Source organism: Peromyscus maniculatus, chromosome 13, assembly GCF_049852395.1.
Source record: "Peromyscus maniculatus bairdii isolate BWxNUB_F1_BW_parent chromosome 13, HU_Pman_BW_mat_3.1, whole genome shotgun sequence".
Taxonomy (NCBI): Eukaryota; Metazoa; Chordata; class Mammalia; order Rodentia; family Cricetidae; genus Peromyscus; species Peromyscus maniculatus.
Genome location: NC_134864.1, coordinates 60,546,784 through 60,573,412, shown reverse-complemented (window position 1 = coordinate 60,573,412; position 26,629 = coordinate 60,546,784). Strand labels below are relative to the sequence as shown.

Below are 26,629 nucleotides of genomic sequence, written 5' to 3'. Positions count from 1 at the left end.
GGACTGCAGGTAAAGGAAAGAACTTGACGGCCAGATTTGGTGGCCCAGCCCCATAACCACAGCTACTCAGGAGGCAAAGGGGAGGGCAAGTTCAAGGTCTACCTGGATCACTGAGTAAGTTCGAGGCTAGCCTGGATAACTCAGGGAGACGCTGCCCCCCATATAAAAGTGATAGAATAATCGCAGAAGGTGTGAGGTAGAGATAAGGGCAGGGTACTTAACACATTCCAGGCTCGGGTTCAGTCCCTGCCACCATCACCAAACTACCAAATAAAACACAGTTCTCAACCCAGAGGTCTACATACAGCAAAACTGTCCTTTGGGACTAAAGGTAAAATACAAAAAAATTCATTTTTGCTCCCTACCAGCCTTGTTTTAAACAATGCTAAAAGGCTTCCACCTTGACAGGAAGTGATACAAGAAAACTTGGAATTTCAGAAATAAACAGATTAATAATGAAGTGCCTGTGTGTCCTAAACTGTGCACAAATATTGAGGCAAAAGCGTTATGACCACCGGTGAGGGCTTTGTGTGTGCAACGGATGTGCTATTAGATAAACCAAACTAATAGGGTTCAGCTATTGATTTATTGGCTGTCAGGAAAGGGCTGGCAGGAAGATGGAGGCTGACACGTGAGCATCTGCTGTCCGCAATCTGTTAATCCAGGAGAGCTGCTGGCACAGCCCTCTCCAAGCCTGAAGGCCCATGGAGCAAAGTGAGTCCCAAGCTGAGGGCCGGAAGCCAAAGGAGCTCTTCTCGCAGCTCAGGCAGGCGAGAAGCAAGATGGAGGGCTTCCTTCTTCCTCTGACGTTTATTCTGACGGGGCTCTCCAGGCATTGGCTGTGCCCCAGCGCGCATCAGCAAGGACAGCTTCCTTCACCTACTCCAGCAGGTCAGTGTCAGTGTCGTCCAGAGACATTGTCACAGACACATTCTGCAAATGACCCTTAATACGGGCACCCCGTAACTAAGCCGACTGACACAGAGAAATAGCCATCCTGTGTGGACACCACACACATGACTGCTACACTATTACCATATGCCATGATCAAGAAGGGTCAAGGGACCTACATGATTGTAAAGATTCTGCATTTTAATTGAGCTCCTATAACATTAACTTGAGATTGTGAAAATATTTGCTAAAAACTGCAAAGTACTATGGTGAAAAGTCAGTACATGAATAAAAAAGAATGCTGAAAAATTATTCAGATGATTTAAAAATAGGAGAAAAAGGAACAAACCAACAGGCATAAAGATAAAAAAAATGGCAGATGTATGCATTTTATTATTTTTATGGTTTCATGTGCACTTCAATCTAGTTGCGTTTCCAAACTGGAGACTGAGTTAAGTTGGGCGGCAGGGGTACCCAGAAGGCTTTCTAGTATTCTCACCTAGTTCAGTCCAGACGATAGACTTATAGTCAGCCATGCCAATAACCACAATAGGAAACCAAACACATGAGAAAAGATTGTCAAATTCCATAAAAATACACAGTCTAAGGGGCAGAGCAAGACAATGGGTGAGCAAGATCCTCCGCCTCGCCCGTGACATGTCAAGCTTAACAGCTACACCAGCACTAAAGCTAAGGAAAGCAGGCAAGAGACCGCAGACCCTGTTCTTCCTGTAATGGATCAAAGAGGGTGTCACCCTCCTTCTGAAAGAGAGAAGGGGGATTAAGTCCGGACCTCAGACGGAGAACACAGGACTGGGCCCGAGACCCCTACCACCAGGCTGAGCTGCTGAACTGACTCGACCAGCTCTCACAAACATTTATAAACATTAATGAAAGAGGAGGAAGTCTTAATAAAAAAAATGATAGAATAATTTAAAGGAAAGGAGAAAGTAAAACTTTAGGATTGAAGTGTTGCTCCGTGGTTAGAGTATGTATTGTGTCTGAAGCCCTGGGTTCAAACCCAGCAGTGAGAAGAAAGGAAAATTAATACAGTGAGTCAAAATTTGTGCTATGTAGCTAAAGCAAAATGAGATATTTATAGGATTAAATTCACAGATGAGAAAAACTATAAAATAACCTCAGCTTCCACGTTAGGAAGCCAGAAAAAGAAAAGCAGTTTAGGCCTAGAACAAGTAGAGGAATGAAGAAATGAAGAACAAAATCAATGAAATAAAGTGAACCTTTGCTACTAGATAGGATTGACAAAATGTCTCCAAATCTAACAGACTAAAGAGGAAAAAGACAATATAAAAATCATGACAAGTAGAGAGATTATCATAACAGACTCTCCACACATCAGGATGACAGGAAGTTAATACTAAAACCACCCACACCCAAAAAACAATTTAGACAAACTAATTTCTTGAAAGATAAAAAGCTATTCAAACTCATAATTAAGATACTGGTAACCTGAAATAAACAGAACCTTAAAAAATTGAGTTCATATATAAAACATTTTAACAGAAAATTCCAGGTAATTTCTGGGGTCATCTCTACCAAATATTTGAGGGAAGAATTCTGCATATTCTACTCCAAAATATGGAGGAGAAATCTTCCCAACTCCTATAATAAGCCCAGTTTAATATGGCCCCCAAACCAATGGCCCTCATGAACATAAATGGAGAACTGTTGGTACAATATCAGCAATTTTAATCCAGATATATATGTAGAGGAAAATAAATCACAGCAAGGTAAAACTTATCCGGGGAGTGCAAAGCTAGATCAACACTCAAAAAACAACAACAAAACCAAACTAAGAACCAACTAACCAACTAATCCTATTCTCTGTAGGAGTCAACTAAACATCAAGAACTGTAAGCGCAGGCTGGGGAGACAGCTCAGTGTAAAGAGCTTACTGAGCAAGAGTGAGGCCCTGTACTCACATAAAAGGCAGGGCAGTGGCGGATGTCTTATTCTCAGCTGGACCAGTGGAGATGGGAGGACTCCTGGAGCTCACTCTGCAGCCAGTCCAGTTGAATCAGTGAGCTCCAGGTTCAGTAAGAACACTGGCCTCTGTACATGAGTTCATACACACACATTGCACACACACATCAAATTCACAGGCACGCACACCACATACACACAAAAGAACCCCTCCGCCCTAAAAAAAAGTCCCAAACAAACTATAAGATCATCTCAATAGTCAGAAGATGAGAGATTGGCAGAGTTAACATCCATTAATTCCAAAAGTCCATTACAAACTGTCTTAATTAGAGTTTCTATTGCTGTGATGAAAGACCATGATGAAAAGCAACTTGGGGAGGAAAGGGTTTATGTCACTTACACTTTCAGTAACAGCCTGTCACTTAGGGAAGTCAGGACAGGAACTCAAGCCGGGCAGGAGCCTGAAGGCAGGAGCTGATGCGGTGCCGTGGAGGATTGCAGCTCACTGGTTTGCTCCTTATGGTTTGCTCAGCCATTTTTTTTTTTTTTAATAGTAGCCAGGACCACTATCCCGGGGTGGCACCACCCACAATGGGCTGGGTCCTCCCACATCACTAATTAAGAAACTGCCTTACAGACTTGCATACAGCTGGATCTTATGGAGGCATTTCCTCAGTTGAGGGTCCCTCCACTCAGATGGCTCTAGCACCTGTCAAGTTCACATAAAACTAGCCAGCACAACTGACCCCTTACCAACTTGACACACAGACACATCACTGTGAAGCCACAACCTTTCCTTTTTGATTCGTCCCCAAGATCACATATTTATAAATCTCATAGCATAAAACATACCACAAACTTAAAGTCTCAGTTTTTATTAATTCAAACTCTTTAAAATTCAGTCTCTTTAAAAATTCAAAGTCTCTTTAAAAATCTAAAACATCATTAAAAGTTCCAAGCCTCAACTATGGGCTCCTATAAAGCCAAAATAAATCAAATAACTTGTTCCCTCAAGAGGAAAGAGCCTGGGCAAAATCACAATCTGAACAGTGGCTGGGATTCCCTCGCAATCCTCTAAAGGGCTGTAGTCACTTCTGGCTCCGCCATATGCAGCTGTCTCCTAGGCTCAGGCTTGCTCAGCTCACTCCATGTCTGCTGCTGTTCTTGAAGATTCTCCCACAGTACTGACAACTCCAAAATGCTGGGTCTTCTACTGCACCTGGGCCGCACATTCACCAATAGCCTCCGCTGGGCTCTCTCTATGGACTCCAGCCCTTCTACATGATGCCAAGCCTCAGCTGCTCTCCATAATCCCTTCATGCCGTCAAAACCAATACCACCTGGGTGGCTCTCACACTACCAGGTTCTGCTACCAGCATGAGGTATGACTTTGGCCACCACTGGATCACAGTTTCGAGGTGCTGATCCTTGGGAAACACTTCCTGGATTTAACCTCCGTAATGTTGGTGTGTTCTTAAATTACCCCTATTTACTCAGTCCTAGCTAACCAGCATCAATTATCCCAGGAAAGCAAAAGTTTTACATCGGGGGTGCTGACTCTTCGGTCCCAGCTGACCAGAACCACAGATCCCTAATTCAACACTAATAACCCTGATAGTTTTGGCTTCCCTCTGAAACTTCACAAACCAGGCCTCCATCATCTGCATTTCTCTCGACACTCTTATCTTCCAGGTTCCCACAGAATAGCTCACCGAGCTTTGATCATCCAATGGCGCTTCTAGCCTGAAGTTCAAAGTCTCTCCCAAACACATGGTCAGGTCTGTCACAGCAATAGCCCTGTATCCTGCTAACAGTCTCTGTCTTGGTTAAGGTTTCTACTGCGGTGATGAAAGACCACAGCCAGAATCCACTTGGGGAGGAAAGGGTTTACGTCACTTACACTTCCAGGGAACAGCCCATCACTGAGGGAAGTCAGGACAGGAACTCACACAGGGCAGGAACCTGGAGGCAGGAGCTGATGCAGAGGCCGTGGAGGAGTGAGGAGTGCTTCTTACTGCCTTGCTTCTCTGCTGTGGGCCGCAGGAATATCATAAGAACTCAGCTGGTTATGGCAAAGTCACTACCTGGAGGAATCAGGGAATTCCTCCAGAGGAAGCCAAATCCCAAGGAGTTTTTGGTGTTACTTGGCTTGTTATATATCAGCTGTCTTCTGTTATGAAAATCAAGTGTGCCTTCATAGTTTTCCCAATTGACTTTTCCCTAAGAAGGGCTAACAGTGTGGACTGATTACTCTCTAGACATACACATTCCAGGCATTTGGAGAACAGCCTCAGGAAAGGCTTTCTCTGGAATCAGATATCGCCCCTAGCCACTTTCAAGGACTAAAGGAGACATCACCCAGGTGGTCATCCAATTTCCAAGGATTAACAGTGATAACAACCCACAGGCGAGTCTCCTGACTTAAGGTAAATTCCACAATGGACACCGCCTAGGTCAGGTAGACATTAAGTAATAGCTTTACACAATTTAGCTCAGGCCCCTCCTTTCTTACAGCCTTACCAACTTTATAGACCTTTAATTCCTTACTTAACCACTTCTAGGAATATTTAGAGAACCTTCTGTGCTGACAGCTATGCTCAGCCAGAACTCCCAGTTCAAGCCTCCCTGTAATTATCACTATTGGTAGCATCCGGCCAGGTCCATCACCGGATGGAGGAAAGTACCTTATCAGAGATACCCCTGTACTCTCTAAGAACAGACTTAAGCATCCAGGCTACCTGTTTGAGAAGGCCTGGTGGATGTGCTAATTAAACTTAACTTCCTCCTTTCCCAAACCTTACCTCCAGTTCCAGATCTCCCTTTAACTATCACCAGAGGCATCTAGCTGTACACAGGTTGCCTAGAGACTGAGCACACTTTCCCCCACCCTGCAGAAAAACAGCAGACAGCTTGGACAGATAGGAGCCACAGGAAAAAAGAAGACAGTTTTATTTTCTCCCATTGACCTAGCAACTTATATATTTTTAACATCTTTTACCAAACACATTTAAGATTATAGTTGTGCACGTAAGATCCCTCTTCTTAGATATTACCCATATTTAGCCTTTAGTTAATTCATTAGTCACTTCCCCTTTGGGTCACAAATGGTAATTAACAACTAGTGCCCCTCTTTGTAATTCTTATCAACCCTCCATTTGATCCTGATAGTGGACAATCACTGCCTGAGGAAGTTCAGGCGGAGTGTCCTGGGTGGAGGGGAGGATTGTGATTTTGGGGAGATATATAACTGTAAAGTAGAGGACAGAGAGAAGAGGGAAGAGAATGGAAGAACTAGATGGGTAAGAACTTGAGAGGAACAAACTGAGATGGGGAAGAAGTAGATTGAAGGGCTACAGGAGAGTACTAGAGGAACGAGATGGAAGATGAGGAAGAGCCAGATGAGAGAGAAGGAGACAGGAGAGGAGATGATATGGGAAGGAACAAGATGGATGAGAACCTAGAAGGGGCAGAACTAGAAGAAGGAATTAAGATAGAACCTAGAGGGGATTGCAGACAAGTGTAGAGAGAAATCAGGCTAAAGATGACCTAAACATGAGAGCAGAATATAAGCTTATAACTGTCACAGAATAATAAAGTATATGGACTAAGGAGTTTTGTGTACATAGATTCATTTCTTTTCATCAAAGATTAATTATCAGCTGGTTGTAGATTCTTCCTGGACCCTGGGAGGGGACTATCGAGGGGCTGGACCCCATAGTCCTCGATACTTCTCATGGCTAGCTAGGCTTCCTTATAGAACCCAGGACCACCTGCCAGGGGCGGCCCCACCCACAATGGGCTGGCTGGTCCGCCCCCATCACTAATGAAGAAAATGTCTACAGCTGGATCCTATGGGGGCCTTTTCTCAACTGATGGTCCTTCCTCTCTGAGGACTCCAGCTTGTATCAAGTCAACACCAAACTGGCCAGGACACAGACTGAAAGCGATTTTCTTCTACCCAATGAAATCAATGCAACAGCAGCCATAAAACGGCCTGCAGCTGAAACGACTTTGTGACGCTCAATGTGTTTGCATCCCCGTAGACCTCGCGGACAACAGTGTTCAATTTAATTATCCGTTTGCAGCATTATAGTGGAAGCCATTGACAGTGCAATAAGCCAAGGGGAAGAGGCGAAGGGCACACAGATTAGAAAGAAATTAAAGTGTCACTGGGCAGACAGCATGATTGCCAGTATACAATAGCCTAATAAACCGACATAAAAGACCAAACGAGTTTTCAAAGTTGCAGGGTACAAAGTCAATATGCAAATAATCTTTTCTGGAATAGAGGAATTCCTAATACTAGCAGCCAACAACCAAACAAAAAAATTAATGCCATTTACAAGAGCAAACAAAAATTAAATACTGTGCAGACATAGAACGGCAGAGTACTTGAAGACCTGTTAAAACAGGTGGAGAAATATACTACATTCATCAGTTAGAAGACTTAATAACTTGTCAGTCTGTCAATATTGTCAGGACTATCAATGTAGCCCCAATAAAAGTCTAAGAGGATATTTTTTTAGATATTTACATTTTATTCTAAAATTTATATTGAGTTAACAACTAGACAAAATGATTTTTTTAAAGGAGAACAGAAGATGACTCAAGCCGACCCAAAGTTTCCAGAATCAAGATGATACAGTACTTGCATCATGACAGGCCTATAGCTCAGGGTATAAAGAATCCAGCAGCAACTGGGCAGCGGTGGCACACGCCTTTAATCCCAGCACTTGGGGGGCAGAGCCAGGCGGATCTCTGTGAGTTCGAGGCCAGCCTGGTCTACAGAGGGAGATCCAGGACAGGAGCCAAGGCCACACAGGGAAACCCTGTCTCAAAAAAAAAAAAAACAAAAAACAAAAAACAAACAAACAAAAAAAAACAAATCCAGCAGCAGAACCACATGTATACAAAGATACAAAGACAAAATTGATGGAAAAAAGACAATGCTTTAAATAATCTATGCTGGGATAACACTCCCTCCCCTGCCCTCTTTTTTTTTTTTTTTTTTTTTTTTAACTCACTTGTAGACCAGGCTGGCCTTGAACTCACAGGGCCTGCCTCTGCCTCCCAAGTGCTGGAATTAAAGGCATGCACCACCATGCCCGGCCTGCTTCCCCTTTTTTGTGAACTTCTGAGTGAGTCTCTGTAAGTACAAAAAAGTGAATATTGCTCTGTACCCAGTTAATAGCCGTATCCAACTTTTGTCCCATCAAGCAATGCTCTTCATGTGACATCTTCTTCATTCAAGGTCAGGAGAATGTGAATTCACCTTGTATTTTTCTTTTAATTAGGGCTTCCTCAAAATATTAGATGAATAAAATTTCAAAGGATATGTACTTGAAGGTAGATGGAAAAGTATTCTTTCTTTTTAGAATAATGCATGAAAGCATTTATTGTGGAAGGTGTTATGCAACATATTTTAGTTCAAATGGCTCCACTTTTCGGATGAAAATGTTGAAATAAGAGTGAAGAAGCTTTCTATTTACTTGCTTACATCACCACCATTATGTTGCAGTATTTTTTGACCCAAAAAAAAAAAAGTGTTTCTCTTCAGTCTTCCTTTTCACTTTTTCCACTAAAATTCCTTCTGCTACTATCTTAAATGTTTACTTATTCATTTGTACAGGTGTATGTATGTGTTGGTGGAGGTCAGAGGACAACCTGTAGGAGTCTGTTTTCTCCTTCGGCCTTGAGGGTCCTTGGGATCAATTCGAGTTGTCATCCTCAGCAGCAAGTCAGTACCCACTGGTCCCCCACCATTCTTGAATTTATAAGTGTTCAAAGTCAATTGTTTGCAGTGGAACCTGAATTTGTCAGCAGTCACTGTTTCTGACTTGGACGGTTTGTCCTTCGGTTGTTGTATAAAGAGGATTCTTATTTAATGTTCTTCGGGTGGTTGAAAAACCGCAGATTTCTTTCTTATCCTGATAATGCATATCCACAGCAGCAGTCACAGGAGGACACAGAACCTGAAGATTTAACTGTTGAGGGTGAGGCTGGTCGTCTGGGCCTTCCCTGAGGCCTTCCAGAAGGGACATCCTTAGTTCCTTGTCTGAAAAGGAACATAGCTTGGCCGAGCCAGTAATGGCCCGGGGCCAGACCTTGGGGGGGATCTCTGGCTTTAGATTCTGAGAACCCAACTCTGTGCACCCCAAGAGGCTGTGGTTACCAGTCACAAGGCCACTGTGTGCTAGGTCTGGGCTGCACTTGAGAGACCCGGGGTTTCCTGTGGGCAGCCTGCTTGGTTAGCTTGCCGCTGACTTCACACCGCTGTGTGATGCTTTTGGCTGATGCTGTCCCATTTTTCCCTTCAGGAACACTGTGAAGAAGATGCTTTATTTCCTAATAAACTTGCTTACATGAGCAGTCGGCTTGTGTAAGCTTTCCTGATCCCAAACCTTCCTATCATCTCCTTCCTCTCAGCCCGGGTCATCTTCCCCTTGGAACCTTTCACTGAAGAATGAATGACCTACTGGTCCAGGTCATCTAACAGTGGTACATTTCAGAGAGTTCTGCTGTTTTCATCTCCAAACACATAAGGTGAGAAAGAGTGGCCATTCTCAGTGATTATAGCTACTGAAATAAGTATGTTTCTCTCTACTGAAAATCAAAGTCTGCCTCTCAAAAAAAAAAAAAAGTTAGCTATGGGTTTGGTCTACTTACCAAGCAGTTAAATAATACTCACTTTAATCCAATAAATGTCCAGATACAATCCAATTACACTCATCCCTATCATTGACTTTTGAAAGTCAAAGACTTTTAAGTGTTAATAGCTCCCAAAGTTAATTGTATTCTAACTTGTCCAAATTGTATAAACTTTCCTAAATAATCAATGCCTTACTCAGCTAAAGTAATATATGGGCTTAGGTTCTTAGTAAGTACCCAATATTCAGGATTATCATCACCAAGCAAGCGTCTTTGGGAGACAAAAGGAGGCATTGTGCAAGTAAACAAGATGTGTGTCCAATGTTTTAATTTGATGACTTAAACATCTGTCCTGAAAACTCTCAAATTTGTCCCACAATAGGGACAAGGACAGACTTTTGGAACAATGAGGATAATTAACATCAAAGACCCACCACTGTGTATATATTAGCCTTTTATAACAGGACTTATGTTTTATGGAGATAAAAACTTTGCTCTTTATTATAATATTAACAGAAAATAATTAAAACAGTTAATTAGCAAACATTTCAATACTGTGAATATTTACTAGCTAAAATTGTTAAAAAAGGTTTGCAAATAAATATGTCTACTAATTAGATATTAAAGATGATTTGTAAGAAAAGATTTTTTCCTTACATTATAATGATTCCATTATCGATGGAAAATGAGTCAGAGGGTAATCCAGCAATATTCCAGGCTCGAATTGTAACAGCTTCTCCCAGAGTACCCATAAGAGAATAATCATCTGAGCAAGGGATGTCTCTTTCTTTGCATGACTGGGACCACTCCTTGGTTTGGTTCTTTAAAAAATTCACAGAAAAATATAGACATGAGTTGGTGGGCAGTTATCAAAGGAATAATATCTAAACTCCTCAATCACTATTTACTGAGTAAATCAACTACTGTTGAAGCTCTACATCAAAAATGATTTGTGTATTGTGGTGAATAGGTATGGCCCCCATAAACTCATGTGTTTGAATGTTTGGCCTATAGGTAATGGTGCTATTAGGAGGTGTGGCCTTTTTGGAGTAGGTTTCCACCTTATTGGAGGAAGCGTGTCACTGTGGGGGTAGGCTTTGTGGTCTCATATGTTCAAGCTACACCCAGTGTGGTACACAGTTCACTTCCTGTTGCGTGTGGATCAAGTTGCAGAACTCTCAACTCCTTCTCCAGCACCATGTCTGCCTGCATGCCATCATGCTTCCCACCATGGTGATAACGGACTAAACCTCTGAAACTGTAAGCCAACCCCAATTAAATGTTTTCCTTTGTAAGAGTTGCTGTGGTCATGGTGTCTCTTCACAGCAATAGAAACCCTAACTAAGACATGTATCAAACCTTTCTCAAATAAAATTATAATTAAGGAATGAAAATTAAATGTAATCAATGGTGAGATAAAGCCTAGATAGACCACATGGCAAAGTTGGAGTTTTTGTATTAGAATGAACAGTTACTGTGTATTATTCTAAAGTTTAAATTTACAAAGTAGTTGACATTCTATGGTTTAGTTTCATTTCTGTTGCTATGATGAAATAACTTGACAAAAATCAACTCAGGGGAGAGGTGGCAGGAACTTAAAGTATCTAGTCACGCCCACAGTCAAGAGCAGAGTGAGGTTGACCGTATGTATGCCTCGAGTGCTCAGCTCTCTCTTCTCCAGAGCCTGCCTCATGAAACAGTGCCGCCCACGTCAGGGTGGATCCTCTCACCTCAACTAATGCAATTAAGAAAATCCCTAACAGGCATGCTCATGGACCACCCCGATGTGGAGAACCCCAAGTGACACTCCCTTTGTGATTGCAGATTGTGTCAAGTTGACAATTATATAACTAACCATCACATTCTCCATACAGTTTACATAGTTTATTTAAATTATAAATACTCAGAAAAAATACTATATTATTATAATACAAGCCCCTAAACCTGCAGAATGAGTAGGGGACAGAGAAAACATTTGTTTCTGGTTCTCATGTGCTCTGTAGGATGGACCACCTAAAGGCTATTGGGTTATAAAAAGGGTCAGGCTACACTATGACTGTCTATAAGAGGCATGGTCTCTTATGATGTCCAGGAACCAGGAGAGTGCTCAGTACTAACATCCATACTAATGTTCAAGTCAGGTGACAGACAAAAAGCTTCAGAAACAGTAGACGACATGACTAGGAAGAAAATAGAAAGACCAAAGGAGGGTGTCCACAAGGTAGGAGAGTGAATGTCCGTGATGCTGGCACCTGTTTTGGGCTAATGAGGATGCCCTGTGTGGGTACAGGTGGTGCTGGGAGGGGCTTGGTTGTAACTACCCTCTCCCTGCGGTTCTGACGGAATAGCTTGTATCAACATTCTCCTAGTTTTACTCGTAAAGGCCATGGTAGTGGATGAGTGGTGACTTCATGACCTTAAGTTGTTAGTATTATTTAGAAAGTCCCAAACATCTGTTTGTGATAAAATTACAGATGACATTATTTTCTTCATTGCATCCTACCAGTAGTACATAATTTCAAGGTATTCATCTACCAAGAACGCTAATTTTTTTTATCACTTCATTAAAGCCAGGCTTCTGTTTCTTAATTGTGGGATGTTATGTGTGATTATTGTTGCTTTGGATATCAGAATATAACACAAAGATACTCGGATGAATGAAAAGCAGAGTTCTCTTACAGCTGTGCGTATGACAGGAGGTGTCACTGGGAAGAGTTGCAGCAGGTTGGCGCAACGGTTGGTGATACAGTAAGTGGGATGGGATTAGCTAGATTTCGTGTACTTCCTGGGGATTATGTATCTGGATAAGTCTGTGGAGATAACAAGAGGTTTCCCTGGGAAACCTGGGTAATTCGAGGACCTCTAAAAAGTTGTCCACTTTCCTCCAGGAGAGCTAGAGCCTAAAAGGGGAAATCAATGAGCTCAGAGCTCATCAGACTACACATGAAAAAGCAGAGGCTGTCCCGGAGTTGAAAACAGTGAAGCCTGCAGTTGGGAGACACAATTTTGCTCTTTGGTCCTCTCCATTTGCAATGAACATTTCAGCCCTTTGTAGGGAGACACCTACTTGGAATGCTGGAAAGATTATCAGGCATTCACACCCATCTCTGTTGGTTCAAAACATACTCCTGGGCACCTCATTGACCCCCACACTGAATATTCATCTTCAGCTTGGGCAGCTAGAAGTGCCACACCACACAATGCCTGTTAATCTTTCCAGCATTCCAAGTTGATGAAGGATAGAGTCAAGTGGCCATGGTTCTTGTTCCCACCTTCTCACTGACTAGCTTGATGACTCTAGGGAATTCATTGTCTCAAGCTTGACAAGCTTCCACGTCTAAAACTGTCAAGCAAACTAATCCGTCACTAACCAGATAGTGAAGTTAAACGTTAACCAGCTGAGCAAGCCACTAATGCAGCCCCCCAGGAGCTCATCCAACAATGGACAGACGGACAGGCTGAGCTGAAAATCGCAAATACAAAGTAAACACAGAGGCCTCCAAAGCGAAAAGGCTACAGCTAGAAGCTACAAGTGAGGACTTTAAAATAGTTCGTCTTTAAAAGTTCAGTAAACAGAGGAACTGTAATGGAGGCAGGAAGAATCAGTTGTGCTGAGGAGAAAATCCTCAGAGAAGCTCTGTGGACACAATACCAAAGGGCATTAAGGGGAACGATAGGCCCCCAGTGAAGGCGGTCTTGTCTCCAGACCATAATGTTTCAGTCTCTGCCATGGTTTTAGAATGACTTATTAAGGTCCATGCAGAGTAGTTGATGAGGCATGCATCCCCTTGAGTGGGTGTGCACTCTGACACACACACACACACACACACACACCTGATTCCTTTACACTCAGTTAGGAACTAAAATTTCATCACTAGAGTCTGTCGCTTTAAAACTAGATTTTAAAACAATGTTTCATCTAGCATCTTTTGGCTATGAAGCAATTTATAGAATATCTAAAATATGTAAGTACAAGTAATTTAAAAGTATTTTGCTTTTCCTTGCAGTAACCAAAAATTAATGTCAAACAAACTTGAAAAAAAAATGCTCTCTGGTTTCCCCACAACATCAATAACAACAACAAATGAACAAACCCCAAGGTTAACGTTGCAAAGATGGAGGAAGGCAGGGAGAGACATGAGGGCATTTCTCACCTGTCTGTAGTTTGACGTAAAGGCCCCGAGGTAGGCGACCACCCCCGAGGAGATGAGGATATCCCCCGTCAGGTTGATGTACAGCTGCCCGAGCTCCAGGGCCGAGTTGCTCCAGCGGGTCTTCTCGCCTCCCAGGCCCCCAATCAGCTGCTCGGCTCGCTCCAGCTTTTTGCTGCACAGATCAACCTCAAAAATAAAGGTAAGCTTTTATCAACATCAACAAGTAAAAGAAGCTAAAAATGCTGCAGAGTTCCAAACTCGAGAGATTTTTTTTTTTCCTCAATCATAAACTAGCCCGAAGTTCTAAAAAGCACTTTAAGAAGAAAAACATGATGCATCTCCCTGAGATATGGAAAGTCCATGACATCTTGTGTTCTAAAACACGTAAATAACTTCAATAACGTGCTCGGAATTCCTACACAGTATTTAGTATATAATAGTATAGGCTAACTCTAAGGAAATGACCTTCAACACAGGAGACTGAGACTAATAGAGAGCATTCTCCTGCAAATATAGCTATTTTAAAATGAGCTGAGAAAATGGGGGAGCCTCAGGATGAAGCACATTGGTAGAGTATTTGCCTAGCACACATAAGGGCCGGGGGTCCCAGCATCAGTACTGTACTTTCAATATTTTATAAAGCTTTCTCCTCATTAACTTAGTTGGTTTAAGGTTGCTTTTAAAGGTTAAGAGCTTTAGCAATTTACACTTATTTACAAAGCACAATCTTTCAAGTAGTTAAGTGGCGTCCTCCTCCCAGACATCTGCAATTAAGCTTCCAAGGGAGCATCAATCGATGGCTGAGAGCCTGCCTCCTCCACCGGACAATCATCCCAGGTTTATCTGACACAATGAAACAATACGATAAAAAGGGAAAGAGGCAGACATTTCTAAGGTGGCAGACTTAGGGAAGAACACTCAAACCTAGATCAGTGTTCCAGCAGGGGGCTTGGACTGAATCACTGTGATTTAATGTTCAAGTGATAACGTCACTATTCTTTTTAAAATGAAATCAACACATTTATTTTACTTGCTTAAAAAATGTTTTTGTTTTGTTTTGTTTTGTTTTTGATTTTTCGAGACAGGGTTTCTCTGTATAGCTTTGCGCCTTTCCTGGAACTCACTTGGTAGACCAGGCTGGCCTCGAACTCACAGAGATCCGCCTGCCTCTGCCTCCCGAGTGCTGGGATTAAAGGTGTGCGCCACCACCGCCCGGCTTAAAAAATGTTTTAATAGTAATAGAATTGCATCACTTCCCCGTCTCTCCTCCCATATCCCCTCCTCTCAAGTAGAGAGCCTCCTTTTCTTTATTATTGTTACATATATGTATGTATGGATGGATGCACACACACCTAACTGCTGAGCCCATTTTTTTCTTGTTGGTGTGTACCTGTTTTCAAGACTGACCACTCTGAATTGGACAGTCAGGAAGGGGGCTCATCCCCGGGAGAGGCTTAGTCTCCCTCTCTCTATTTGCAGTTCTTTGTCTAGGAGTGGGACCTCACAACCCACTCCTTGTTAGCATGTCCATTGGTATTGCCACTGGCCCAGCCTTGTTTATGCAGCCATTCCTAGGAGAGACTGTTTCACAGCAGGCTCCCTGGTAGTCTAGCCCTTACAGCCTTTCTGCTCACTCTTCTCTCATGTTCCCTGAGCCACTGATGTAGGAGTTACGGTGTAGAAGCAGCCTTTGTGGCTGGGCTGCCCACAACTGGTTTATCTCTGCATTGTGTCCAATTGTGGCTTTGGTGATGGTCGCCATTTGCTGTAAGAAGAAGCATCTTTGATAAGGGGTTGTAGCTACACTTGTATCTGAGGCTTTGGAGTGAGGAAGCACAGATGAGCGAGAGCATGGGGCACTGGCCTTTCTGGGTTGCTTGCTGAGTCATGATCACTGCTGCTTATTTACAGTAGTCAGGGAATGGAAACAATCTAAATGTCCTTCAACAGGGAAATTAATAAGGAAAATGTGGTACATATACACAATGGATACTACTCAGATGTAAAGAAAAATGAAATCTTGAAATTTTCAGGTAAATGGATGGACCTAGAGAAGATTACATTGAATGAGGTAGACCAGACCTCAGAAAGGCAAACATCATTACTCATAAAAGAAGGTGAATAAAGTTTATTTTGGGATTCAGACTGTGAAATTTTATCATGGAGAACTCCATGATCAGTAAGAGAGACATTTACATTATTTTGGAGTAAGAACTTGGCTTATGCATTTTCCCAATACTGGTAACCATTATTTAAGGTTAACAGACATAAAATATCGGTTCACCTACAGATAGGTATGAGAAGGTACAAGGTTTGTAAAGGGCGATAATTTTGATGTTTCCAAAGTTAAGCCTTTCTTACTTGATTTTCCTCCTCTAAAGGACCTCCACCCTCCTAGCTTCCTAGTGAATCAGATCACATTCTACAATAATTTTGCCATTGGAAAACCATAAAGAAAAGACTCCGTGACTTCTTTTTCCTGTGACTTCTTTTTCCCTCCCCAACAGACATTTACATATGCATACATTCAGTTTATATTTTTCCAACATTTTTATTACAAAAACCTGAAAATTTCAAATACACAGCAAAGTTGAACAATGTTTCCAGTGAGCAACTATATTCTCTCTTAGTGGTTATATTATTTAAATAAAATGTAATCATGCTGGGCGATGGTGGTGCACACCTTTAATCCCAGCACTGGGGAGGCAGAGGAAGGTGGATCTCTGTGAGTTCCAGGCCAGCCTGGTTGGTCTACAGAGTGAGATCCAGGACAGACACCAAAACAACACGGAGAAACCCTGTCTCAAAAAACAAAAAACAAAAACAAAAACAAAACAAAACAAAACAAAAAACAAAAAAGAAAGAAAGAAAGAAAGAAAGAAAGAAAGAAAGAAAGAAAGAAAGAAAGAAAGAAAGAAAGAAAGAAAGAAAGAAAGAAAGAAATGTAATTATGCTCAGGAACAGGTTACATCTTAAAGACTGACACAATGTCCTATATATGTTCAACTACAGTTTACAGGGCAGATTTTAGAGAAAAAGAAGGTAGGCTGGTGTTGATGCTATACACCTTTAATCCCAGCATTCAGGAGGCAGAGGCAGGAGGATCTCTGAGTTTGAAGTCAGCCTGATCTACAGATGGAGTTCCAAGGCAGCCAGGGCTAGACAGAGAAACCCTGTCTCAGAAGAAAGAAAAAAAAAACAGTATGTCACTGTGAAAAGTGTGCAGACATGCCAGATATCTGGGTTCAGGGCATAGAAAAAGACCAGAAGTTGGGCTGTCCGTGAATAAACGTGAAAACAAGATTGGCGCGTTTTTGCGCTGGTAGCAATGTCTTCCTCATTTGCAATGTGAGGATCCTCTCTGGTTTGCAGCTGCTAGCACATACCTGGTTTTCCAAGTCAGCTTTCTTCTGCTTGTTCAACTCAAGCGTGTCTTGAAGCTTAGCCAGCTTGTCCTGGACCTCATACAGGGCGGCCTGCTTCTTTCTAAGACCGTCCATAGCAATTTTCAGCTCCCCTTCAGCTGCAGCCAGTTTTATCTTTTTGGGAGCTACAATTTTTGCCACTCTACAGAGCAATAAAGTTGGAAAATTAACATCCTCTGAACATGATAGGGAACTTTCTAACATGAATTTACTTTCCAAGTACTCTTTACAATGACTCAAAACACTTCTTTATACAGAATTTACACTGACTTCTAGACTCCATATTTTATCTGAGAATCAAATCTGATACAAAGTATAAGAAATAATCACTAAGACTTGAGGGTTAAGATGACAGATTAGGAGCTGACTCTGTGTGACTGTGACTGGGAAGGGACAGGGCGACAAAGAAGAGAAAGAAGAGGGTACTGGGAATCAAGAAAAAGATGGTCGGAGTCAAGCGTGTGCCACACTCAGCAGACAAAGGCAGGAGGGTCTCAGCAAGTTGGAGGCTAGCTACAGGCCAACTAGGGCTCTTAGTGGGGCCTGTATTGAAACAAACAGAAACAGTAAATACATAACAAAATCCAATGGAGCAGCTGAAAATCATGAAGAAATAGACAGTGTAGAGAAAAGCAAGGAGCCACAACAGTGAAGGAGTCTGGTAGCACTCGTCACAACAAACTGACAGCTCTGGCCACCTCAAATCTACAGTTTCATGAAGTGGATATCTGTTCCACCTATGACTTTGGGGTACCAGTTTCTGGGGCGTAGCCCTGGGGCTAGCTTAAGACCTGAGGGGCATGTACACCTTGCCTCGCTCTCTTCTCTCCCTCGTGAGCTTGGATGGTGTGGACTGACCCAGGCAGCAGGAGCAGCATGGGACAGGACATCAACCTTCCAGGACTCTGGGACGATTTTGCCTTGTTCTGTTTAGTGAGTTGTTCTCTCCAATTTACATCCTAATACACTCCCTCTACCCCTTCTGCAGACTCCCTGGGACTTCTCACTATAGTTTCACAGGCCTTCAATTCAGTGTGGGGATTTGGTGTGATAGGGACTCCTTCCATGAGGCAGGCCAGTGGGGAATAAATCAACACATTGCCCCTGTGTCTCAGCGTGCAATACCTACACATCATCTCGGAAAGGGTGCCCACTGTTTGAGACCAAGCCACTCCAGTTTATTAAAAACAATAGGAAAAAAAAAAACCCAAGCCACAGGGCCTGGGAACACCCTGCCACAGTGGGTGAGATATAGACCTATGTTAGATACAGATCCACAAGAAGTTTAAGAAACAAGGGGCTTAAGCGGAGAGTACAGTGGTTGGTCTGAAACATGTGTAGCACTAATATATGTATATATATAAATTATATAACATATTATATAATAAATATGATTATACAATATAATATTAAATATATATAATGACTCACATTGACTATGTATTCAAAACACATCATATAATAGTTCCTGATTTTACTTACTTTCTTCAGGATATAAATGTTTTCCTTATAGCCATAACAGTCCTCAAATGTCATGAGACTATCCACCTCATGGGTGGTTTTCTAAGCGTGGTTTTGGGGGTTTCTGAGGCTCTGAGCCCAAAACCTACGCATGCAGGCAAACACTGGACCACTGAGCTTTATTCCCAGCCTTAAATTTTCCTTATGGACTTCCATTGAAGCAACATATTGAGATAGATTGGATTGAAAGGGGAAGGTCTGTCCATCTCATGTCAAACCACATGATGAGGGGAAGGGGGATATGCGTCAGTCTTTAGAGTGCCTGCTGCAGAAGATGAGGGTGTGAGCTCAGAGCCCCAGCGTGCACGTAAAAATTCAGGTGCATCAGCTTGCATCTGTAAATGCGGTGCCAATGAGCCAGAGACAAGAGGATCCTTAGGACCCAGTGGCCAGCTAGTGCTAACAAATCAAAGAAAGGCCTTGCCTCAAAAAAAAAAAAAAGGAAAAGAAAAGAAAGGAAGGAAGGAAGACAGCCTTGGAGGAAGGATACCCAACATTGACCTCTGACTGCTACATGTACATACATGCACATGTACTCATATGTACAGCCATGCAAATATGTACATATGCTCCAGACACAGACACACACACAAAGCACACATTGAAAAGACTTCAAGGTATATAAAAAGCAGTCTTCTTGCTAATTCTCCCTTTCTATGTGTGTGCATATAGTATGGTACATATGTGTGTGCATATAGCATGTGTGCCTATGTGTGTGCACAGGCACTTATGTGCATGCAGGTACAGGCATGCATGTGTGGGCTTACATGTGGAGACCAGAGGAAGACCTTTAGTATCATTCCTCAGGGACAGTCTTGCCAGCGGGCCTGGAACTCAAAGGGCTAAGATAACCGGCCAGCAAGTCCCAAAGACCCGCCTATCACTGCCCGCATGGTGCTGAGATTCCAAATAAGTGCCCCTGTGCTTGGCTTCTCTTACATGGTTCTGTGGTTTGAACATGCATGGTTCATGCATGGAAGACAATCATGTTACAGACTGAGCTATCTCCCCAGCCCAAATATCTGTGCCCCCTGGTGCTGGGGATAGAATCTGTGTCCTCGTACATGCTAGGTAAGTGCTCTACCACTCAGCCACACACCAATCTCTTCTTTGTTTTAAATAAAATTTACATTTATAAGACATAAAATAATTTGTTTTTATTACCATGCCATAATTTTGTTATTTTTTAAGTAAATTAATAAATGTTTATAAACTCTCTAATTAAATTTTCTAACATGGTAAATCAACAAAAGCTTTGGGGAGACTTTAGGAGTTTTTTAGTTGAGAGTAGTCCTAAGTCCCAAAACGTTAAGAATCATTAAACTATATATTCTTTTTAATGGCTTGATTTGGGCTCTAGTAAGAATGAAAATGGAGATTCAGACACACATTTCTTGAAAATCTTTTTTTCTTACACGGGCTTCTAATGTTCTATTGTCCACATGACCAGGCGAGGAAACCCAGCACGGCGATCGATCGGGTTTCTTCCCGGCACTTACTTGTCATAGGAATCCATGGCTATGACCCACTTGCATAGACCCTCGGCAGCTGTCGAAGCATTCCGAATCTTCTCTGGAACAAAGTCTGGGTTGGGGATGTAACTCTTCCTTATGATGTTCATGTAAGCCGGAGGAATGTTGTCCTTGTCGTATTCGTGAAGTGACTGCAGAAACCTTATGTCACCCAAAAGTCTCTTCGCGGGCCCCCAGAAATCCTCAATTTTCTTCCCTGAGCCTGTTGGGTCGGGGATTTTATCGGCTTTGATCCCTTTCAAGATGCAGATGGCTTCCATGACGAGCTTGACGCCAGCAGGAGGGCTCTTCATGGACTTGACCACTGTGATATCCTTGAAAAGTGATGTTTCAATTATTAATATCTGCTTGCACATTCAATTATAATCACATTCATAGGTTCATACTTTCAAACTAAGCCTTAAGGAGCACAGGAATGGCGGCAATGGTAGAACCACGGCAAGAATTTGGACAAGTCCATTGGGAGGAAAAGTTAAAACCACAGAAAAATGACCACAGGAACTCACAGTGGGGAGCGAGCGGCACAGAGTTCTGGAAAGAGCTGCCGGAAAGAGGATGAGTCTGGGAAGGGTTGAGAGGGGGGTGGATATGATCAAAACACACTGTATGGAATTCTTGAAGAACCAGTAAAAATAAATAAATCTTTAAAAACAGCAATAATAAAAATTTAAAACAAAGTTGTAGTACTGACAACTGGCAACTCTGTTCCTTTTCAAAAATGCCTTTCTCATGAAGATGCATTTCTTTTTCAGATAACGAGGGAATCCTCTCGACAATTTGAAAATATTCCTTAAATGTGGGTGGTAACTTGAGAGAAGCTACACTGTGGTCCCCAGCGGCCAATCCCCAGCATCGGCACTGCTCTCACCTGCGCAGTCAGGGTGTCCAGGGCAGCCAGCGCAGACTCCAGGATGGGCAGCGCCCCAGCCAGGTCAGCGTCGCACTCGTCCTTGATGGCTTTGGCGGCCATGGCTTGATCGTTCGCTACTATTTCATCAGCTTTCACGATCTTTTCGGTTTTGGCCACCTCCATGGACTCCCTCTCAATGATCAACATCATCTCGTCAACCTCCCTGCTGGCCACCTTGAGCTGGGGGTGCAGCGCCTCCAGCTCGGTCTGCATGGTGGCGACCTGGGACGCGGCCGAATCCAGTTTATCCAAGCCCACTTCATACCGCCTTTTCATCTTCATCACTTCGCTGGAAGGAGAGAGATGAAAAGGGGTGAGACAGGGGCCTGTTGACCACATCGAGGGGCATCTTAAGTGCTCTGGAGTGTCTCGCCCCTTTTGAAGGAACTAAAGGTGTGGTCTAAGAGGCTTTTACAGACATTAGCTGATCAGGAAAAAAAAAAAAAAACATGAACATAACTACAGTGGATTATGCACAGTTATGACCAACATTGCATCTTAGTCCCTTGGGTCTCTCCAGTACCTCTAGGTATACAACAAAACCCCCACAGAATAAATAAGTACACCGGTAATAAGGCAAAGTGCTTCCTAGAACAAAATGAACGCCATACCTCTAACATTAGTCACCTTGTCACCTTGGTGAATGACTTCCAACAAATCTATAGTGGTTTTTTTAAATAATCACTTACTTTAAAGAGACTTCAATGCCCCAAATACATCATTTTGAATATTGCCAGAGATGAGAATATATTTAAGGTATATTACATCTTCCCAGTAGTTGGGAAGTTGAGGCTATCCAGGCTGGGCTACATTAGTGTAGGGTACATGGTGAGACCTGTATTTAAAATGTATTTAAATTTAAAAGTGTATTACATCTTGAAATAGGAATTTTTTATTAAGACGAAAGGGACAAGTGAGACTGATATTAAAACTCAACATTTTTTTGTGCAAAGTGATTTTTTAAAGAAATAATAAATGATTGGAAATAATTTTAAGCCCTTTAAAATTTATTATTTTAATATTCTTTAAAATACTTACCTGTGTTTATATATGTCCTCTACTGAGAAAGGTCTCCTTATCTGTAACAATTCGTTTTAAAATATGACATATTCAAAGGTGACATATTTCAAAAATTTTCAAGAAAACAGCTGGAATGGGAAGACAGCTTGAGGTATACAAAGTAACCCAAAAAAAGGAAAAACAGAAACAACCACTGGAAAGACTGTCATAGAGAAGGAAGACAAGATCAGAGAAGCACATTTTTATCATGTGTTGAATTCCTTCTGAGAAAGCAAACTATTTGACAAAAGTGGGCATGGAGGGGCCTGATCTGCCTACGGTCCTGCGCAGGGTGTGGGTTAGTCTCCAGCAAGGCCTGGGAGCAAACCCTAGGAAGGTTTCGCTTCTTGGTAAGGACACTCATCCCAGGAGACCCTTCGCTAACCTCAGGCGCTGACTTTCTGACAGGCGGCACCATGACTCGTTTCTAGCTGGCTATCGAAAGACCTGGAGTTTAATCCACTCAAAGAAGCACAAATCCAAGGTAAGGATTCTGGCTAAAATGAAGAGAGAACTTAAAATTTTCAATGTGCAAGAACGTGTGAGAGTGAAGCTCTCTCCCCTCATCAAAGAGCCTTCTTCCTACAGCAGATGGAGAGGGTTCAAAAAACCACAGCTGGATGTGATACATAGATCAGTGGTGTGCAGAGAGCCCAGCCCCACTGGACGGCTCCATCTGAAGCACCGTTCCTGCCGTGGCTCGGGGAACATCAGAGAAGAGTTGGCAGAAAGACTCTAAGAGCCCGGATACTGGGAGGCCTTCCGCGTGACCGCCTCTCTTAGAAAGGGCCACGTGAACCAAGACCTGAACAACAGCATCGATAGACTTGCTAACTCGGAAGGGGAGACTTCCACAGGGCCCCACCCAAGACAAAGAACTACAGGCGGCTGTGAGTATGGAGAGAGGGAGAATTAGCCTTTCGCAGGGATGAGCTCCCTGACTGGCTGTCTCATACAAAGTGGTCAGCCCCGAAACCATACACACAAACAACACAAATGGACTCAGTAGGTTGTATTTGTGCATTTGACTCTGTGTATGTGTGTGTGTGTGCGCGCGCACACACACAAACGCACGCACTCATGCTTGCACACACACGTGTGTGTGTGTGTGTGTGTGTAACAGTAATTTTAAAAGGCTATCAATTTGTAAAGAGGGGGCATGGGAGGGGTTAAAAGAAGGAAAGAATGGGAAGGGAGAAATGATATAATTATATTTTAATTTTTTTTTTTTATTTATTATGTATACAGAAGAGGGGTGCCAGATCTCATTACAGATGGTATGTGGTTGCTGGGAATTGAACTCAGGACCTCTGGAAGAGCAGTCGGTGCTCTTAACCTCTGAGCCATCTCTCCAGCCCCTAATTATATTTTAATTAATTGGCAAGAAATTATGAAGGGGAAAAGGAGAAAGAAACGTGAAAGGGTAATAAGAGTATTTGAGGCTGGGCAGTGGTGGCGCACACCTTTAACCCCAGCACTCAGGAGGCAGAGCCCAGCGGATCTCTGTGAGTTTGAGGCCAGCCTGGTCTATAGAGCAAGAGCCAGGACAGGCACCAAAACTACACAGAGAAACCCTGTCTCGAAAAAACAAAACCAAACAAACAAACAAACAAAGAGTATTTGAAATGCTCAGAAAGCCGTGACTTTTTAACCTTCCCATAGGTTTATACATTGTTAGTTTAATCTTGCTTTCAATTAGGATAACCCTACGTACTGGGAGTGTACACTTAAGAGCCTTGTTTGTGGATGAGATCCAAAATTTAATCTCTGAGAATTTATGGTCCTCCAGCATAGATAAATCGAAAAGAACAGGCAAAATCCTGTCAAGTCATGTAGCAGCTTTGGACAGGAATTGTAGATTTCATTAGACAGATGGAAACATTACTAACAGTGAGACTCTCTAGGGTGTGGACCACAGGGACCCAGACAGTCCAATGGTAAGGAGTGTTGTACAGGTATCTGGGTACCATCATGATCAAAATGAGAAACAATACTTCAAAATGCTTGTGCTTTTGAACTAGCCACTGGGAGACTTGGAATTTAACTATGGAAATACATACTAATATTTCATGTTAAGGAATCTGTTTTAAGTATTTTTTAATATTTAAAAGAATTTGCTCTATTAGGTTAATAGTCTTGAGATCTACTGTAAATATAATGTAATTGAGCCATAGATTATAATCTCTGTTTTAGGTTTAAAAAAATCTTCAGAATTTTATAATGTATAATTGTGGCTCATAATATGGATGAGCTTGATTCACCATATTCATTTAAGTAACTAAACTTGATTTGTTAAGTCCAAGATAAAAGTACATCAAGGGTGAAAATGCAAAGTCAGCCATTACCTGCTGCAGGGAATGTGTTAACTTTGCCTCTGTTCCCCTCATAAAGACAGTAAACGCAACATAAAATTCACCTCAGTGAGACTATGAGACTGCAGACGTCCTTACAGGATATCACTACAATTTTCTAAGTTTCCAGCTTTCAAGTTTAACGATAATAAGTTTTACATTTTATGATGAGCATCTCAAATAGTCATTTTTGGAAGCAAAGAAAGTATAGGACCAACTTTTCTGAAAATTCATGTTGACACTCATTATAGGACAGATCACTAAAATTTTCTAAACTTTCAACTTCCAGTCTTGGTGGTAATAAGTTTTAAATTTTAGAATGTGCATTCCTGCTGTGGGATGGTCTGTATGTCAAATTACTCTGATTGGTCAATAAATAAAACACTGATTGGACAGTGGCTAGGCAGGAAGTATAGGCGGGACTAACAGAGAGGAGAAAAGAAAGAACAAGAAGGGAGAAGGAGACACTGCCAGCCGCCGCCATGCCCAGCAGCATGTGAAGACGCCGGTAAGCCACGAACCACATGGCAAGGTATAGATTTATGGAAATGGATTAATTTAAGCTATAAGAACAGTTAGCAAGAAGCCTGCCATGGCCATACAGTTTGTAAGCAATATAAGTCTCTGTGTTTACTTGGTTGGGTCTGAGCGGCTGTGGGACTGGTGGGTGAGAGGTATTTGTCCTGACTGCGGGCAAGGCAGGAAAACTCTAGCTACACATTCCAAGTAATAATTTTCATGACCAAAGGAAGTGTGAGGTCCAGTTCTCTGAACACTCATGTTGGCACTGGCTGTAGCATACACCTCTTGCACTCCATATTGATATTTTCAGATAGACAATGTCCCACCTTCATTCCTGCAGTAAATGAAATGATAAATTTATGGTGTACTAGGCAGCATAATTAAACCTAAGAATAAGACCTGCTTCCTACCCTCAGACTCTTTAAGAACTGAGTCTCAAAGTTTTAATAAAAAGGTTAAAGTATGTGATCCTATCATTGCTGTGTCATTTTTATACAAACATTTTTTAAACTTTCATAGCTTACTTAAAAACAGAAATTTTCATCCTTACTTTCTTTTCTTTTCTAACAACAGTTTGAAGGTAGAGATCAATTCCAGATAAGAGGTTGGAGTCACATAATTATATCTTTGAAGTTCGTTATGGAAGGATGTTGAGAGGTTGATAGTAGAAGTGTGGAAGCTTTTACACATATCAATACAGCCTTCTCGGATTTCCTCTGACATTTCAATTTCTTCCAGGAACCGTGAAGCAACTGCTTCTAATGCATCTTCCGGCCACGACTAAATTTAAAATGAATATTTTAGCAATTGACCAAGGTCATGGTACTCTCCTGTTATTGCTGCAGCCCTTTGTGATTTGTGGATTAGAGATCAAGAGTTTCAGGTGTGGAGTGGGAAGGACACATTCACGAAGAGCTTTCTTCCTGCCCCTGCCTGCTTAGGGCGGAGGGCGGTGGCTAGTGCAGGCAGCAACTCTCTGCAGTTCGCTCTGGGATTAGATGAATCGTTACTGAGTGTTGGCAGGACAAAGAAAGGGGAGATCTGAACTCAATGTGAACTTTTCTGTGCACAATAGGTACCATTTCATTTAATCCTCCTCACAGTAGTTACACTATCCCCCTAAACAACAGAGTCACATAAATGACTACTTCTGTGGTATCTCTTGGATAGCTCAATGACATCTCCGAGTCACAAGCCTGCCTCATGATTCCTCCCATCATGAGCTGCATTCTTCCTCAACTCAGTAAACATCACCATGGATCACCCACATGCCGGAGTCCAAACCCAGGACTCACCCTTCATCTGCTCCTCTTCCTCAGCCCCCTAAAATAACTTCTCTTCACCTTCTTTCCACACCACCACTCTCCTAACTCAAGTTTTTATCATCCTTAGCCAGTAGGTTCCAGTGTGACCCTCCAGCGGTCTTCATTCTCCAAAAAGATGCAAAATATCTTTTCAAAATGCAAACCACACCCAGAGCACACTTCCCAGTCTGATTTGGCCCTTCCTGCCTTTCTGACCTCAACCATACCACTTCCCTCTGCTCCTGTTACCCTAACTGCTGGCTCTTCCTGCCCCTTCCACTCGGCCCCATTTTCACCAGTTCCCATCTCTGCCAAGGTCATGGTTTTTGGTTAATTTTTTTCTCTTCAAGGTTGTCTGTAGAAAGCCT

General features: G+C 42.3%; 1 protein-coding gene across 1 annotated transcript in view; it reads right to left on the bottom strand.

Annotated features, from left to right (window-relative positions):
* Dnah7 (dynein axonemal heavy chain 7) overlaps positions 1 to 26,629 on the bottom strand; it is a 257,387-nt gene that overhangs the window by 77,358 nt on the left and 153,400 nt on the right. The window contains exons 42-47 of the mRNA XM_042259698.2: positions 25,508 to 25,737; positions 20,984 to 21,314; positions 20,083 to 20,429; positions 17,024 to 17,204; positions 13,638 to 13,823; positions 10,141 to 10,304 (exon numbers count right to left, since the gene is read on the bottom strand). Coding sequence (XP_042115632.2) covers positions 10,141 to 10,304; positions 13,638 to 13,823; positions 17,024 to 17,204; positions 20,083 to 20,429; positions 20,984 to 21,314; positions 25,508 to 25,737 — 1,439 coding nt within the window. The remainder of the gene's footprint in view (positions 1 to 10,140; positions 10,305 to 13,637; positions 13,824 to 17,023; positions 17,205 to 20,082; positions 20,430 to 20,983; positions 21,315 to 25,507; positions 25,738 to 26,629) is intronic.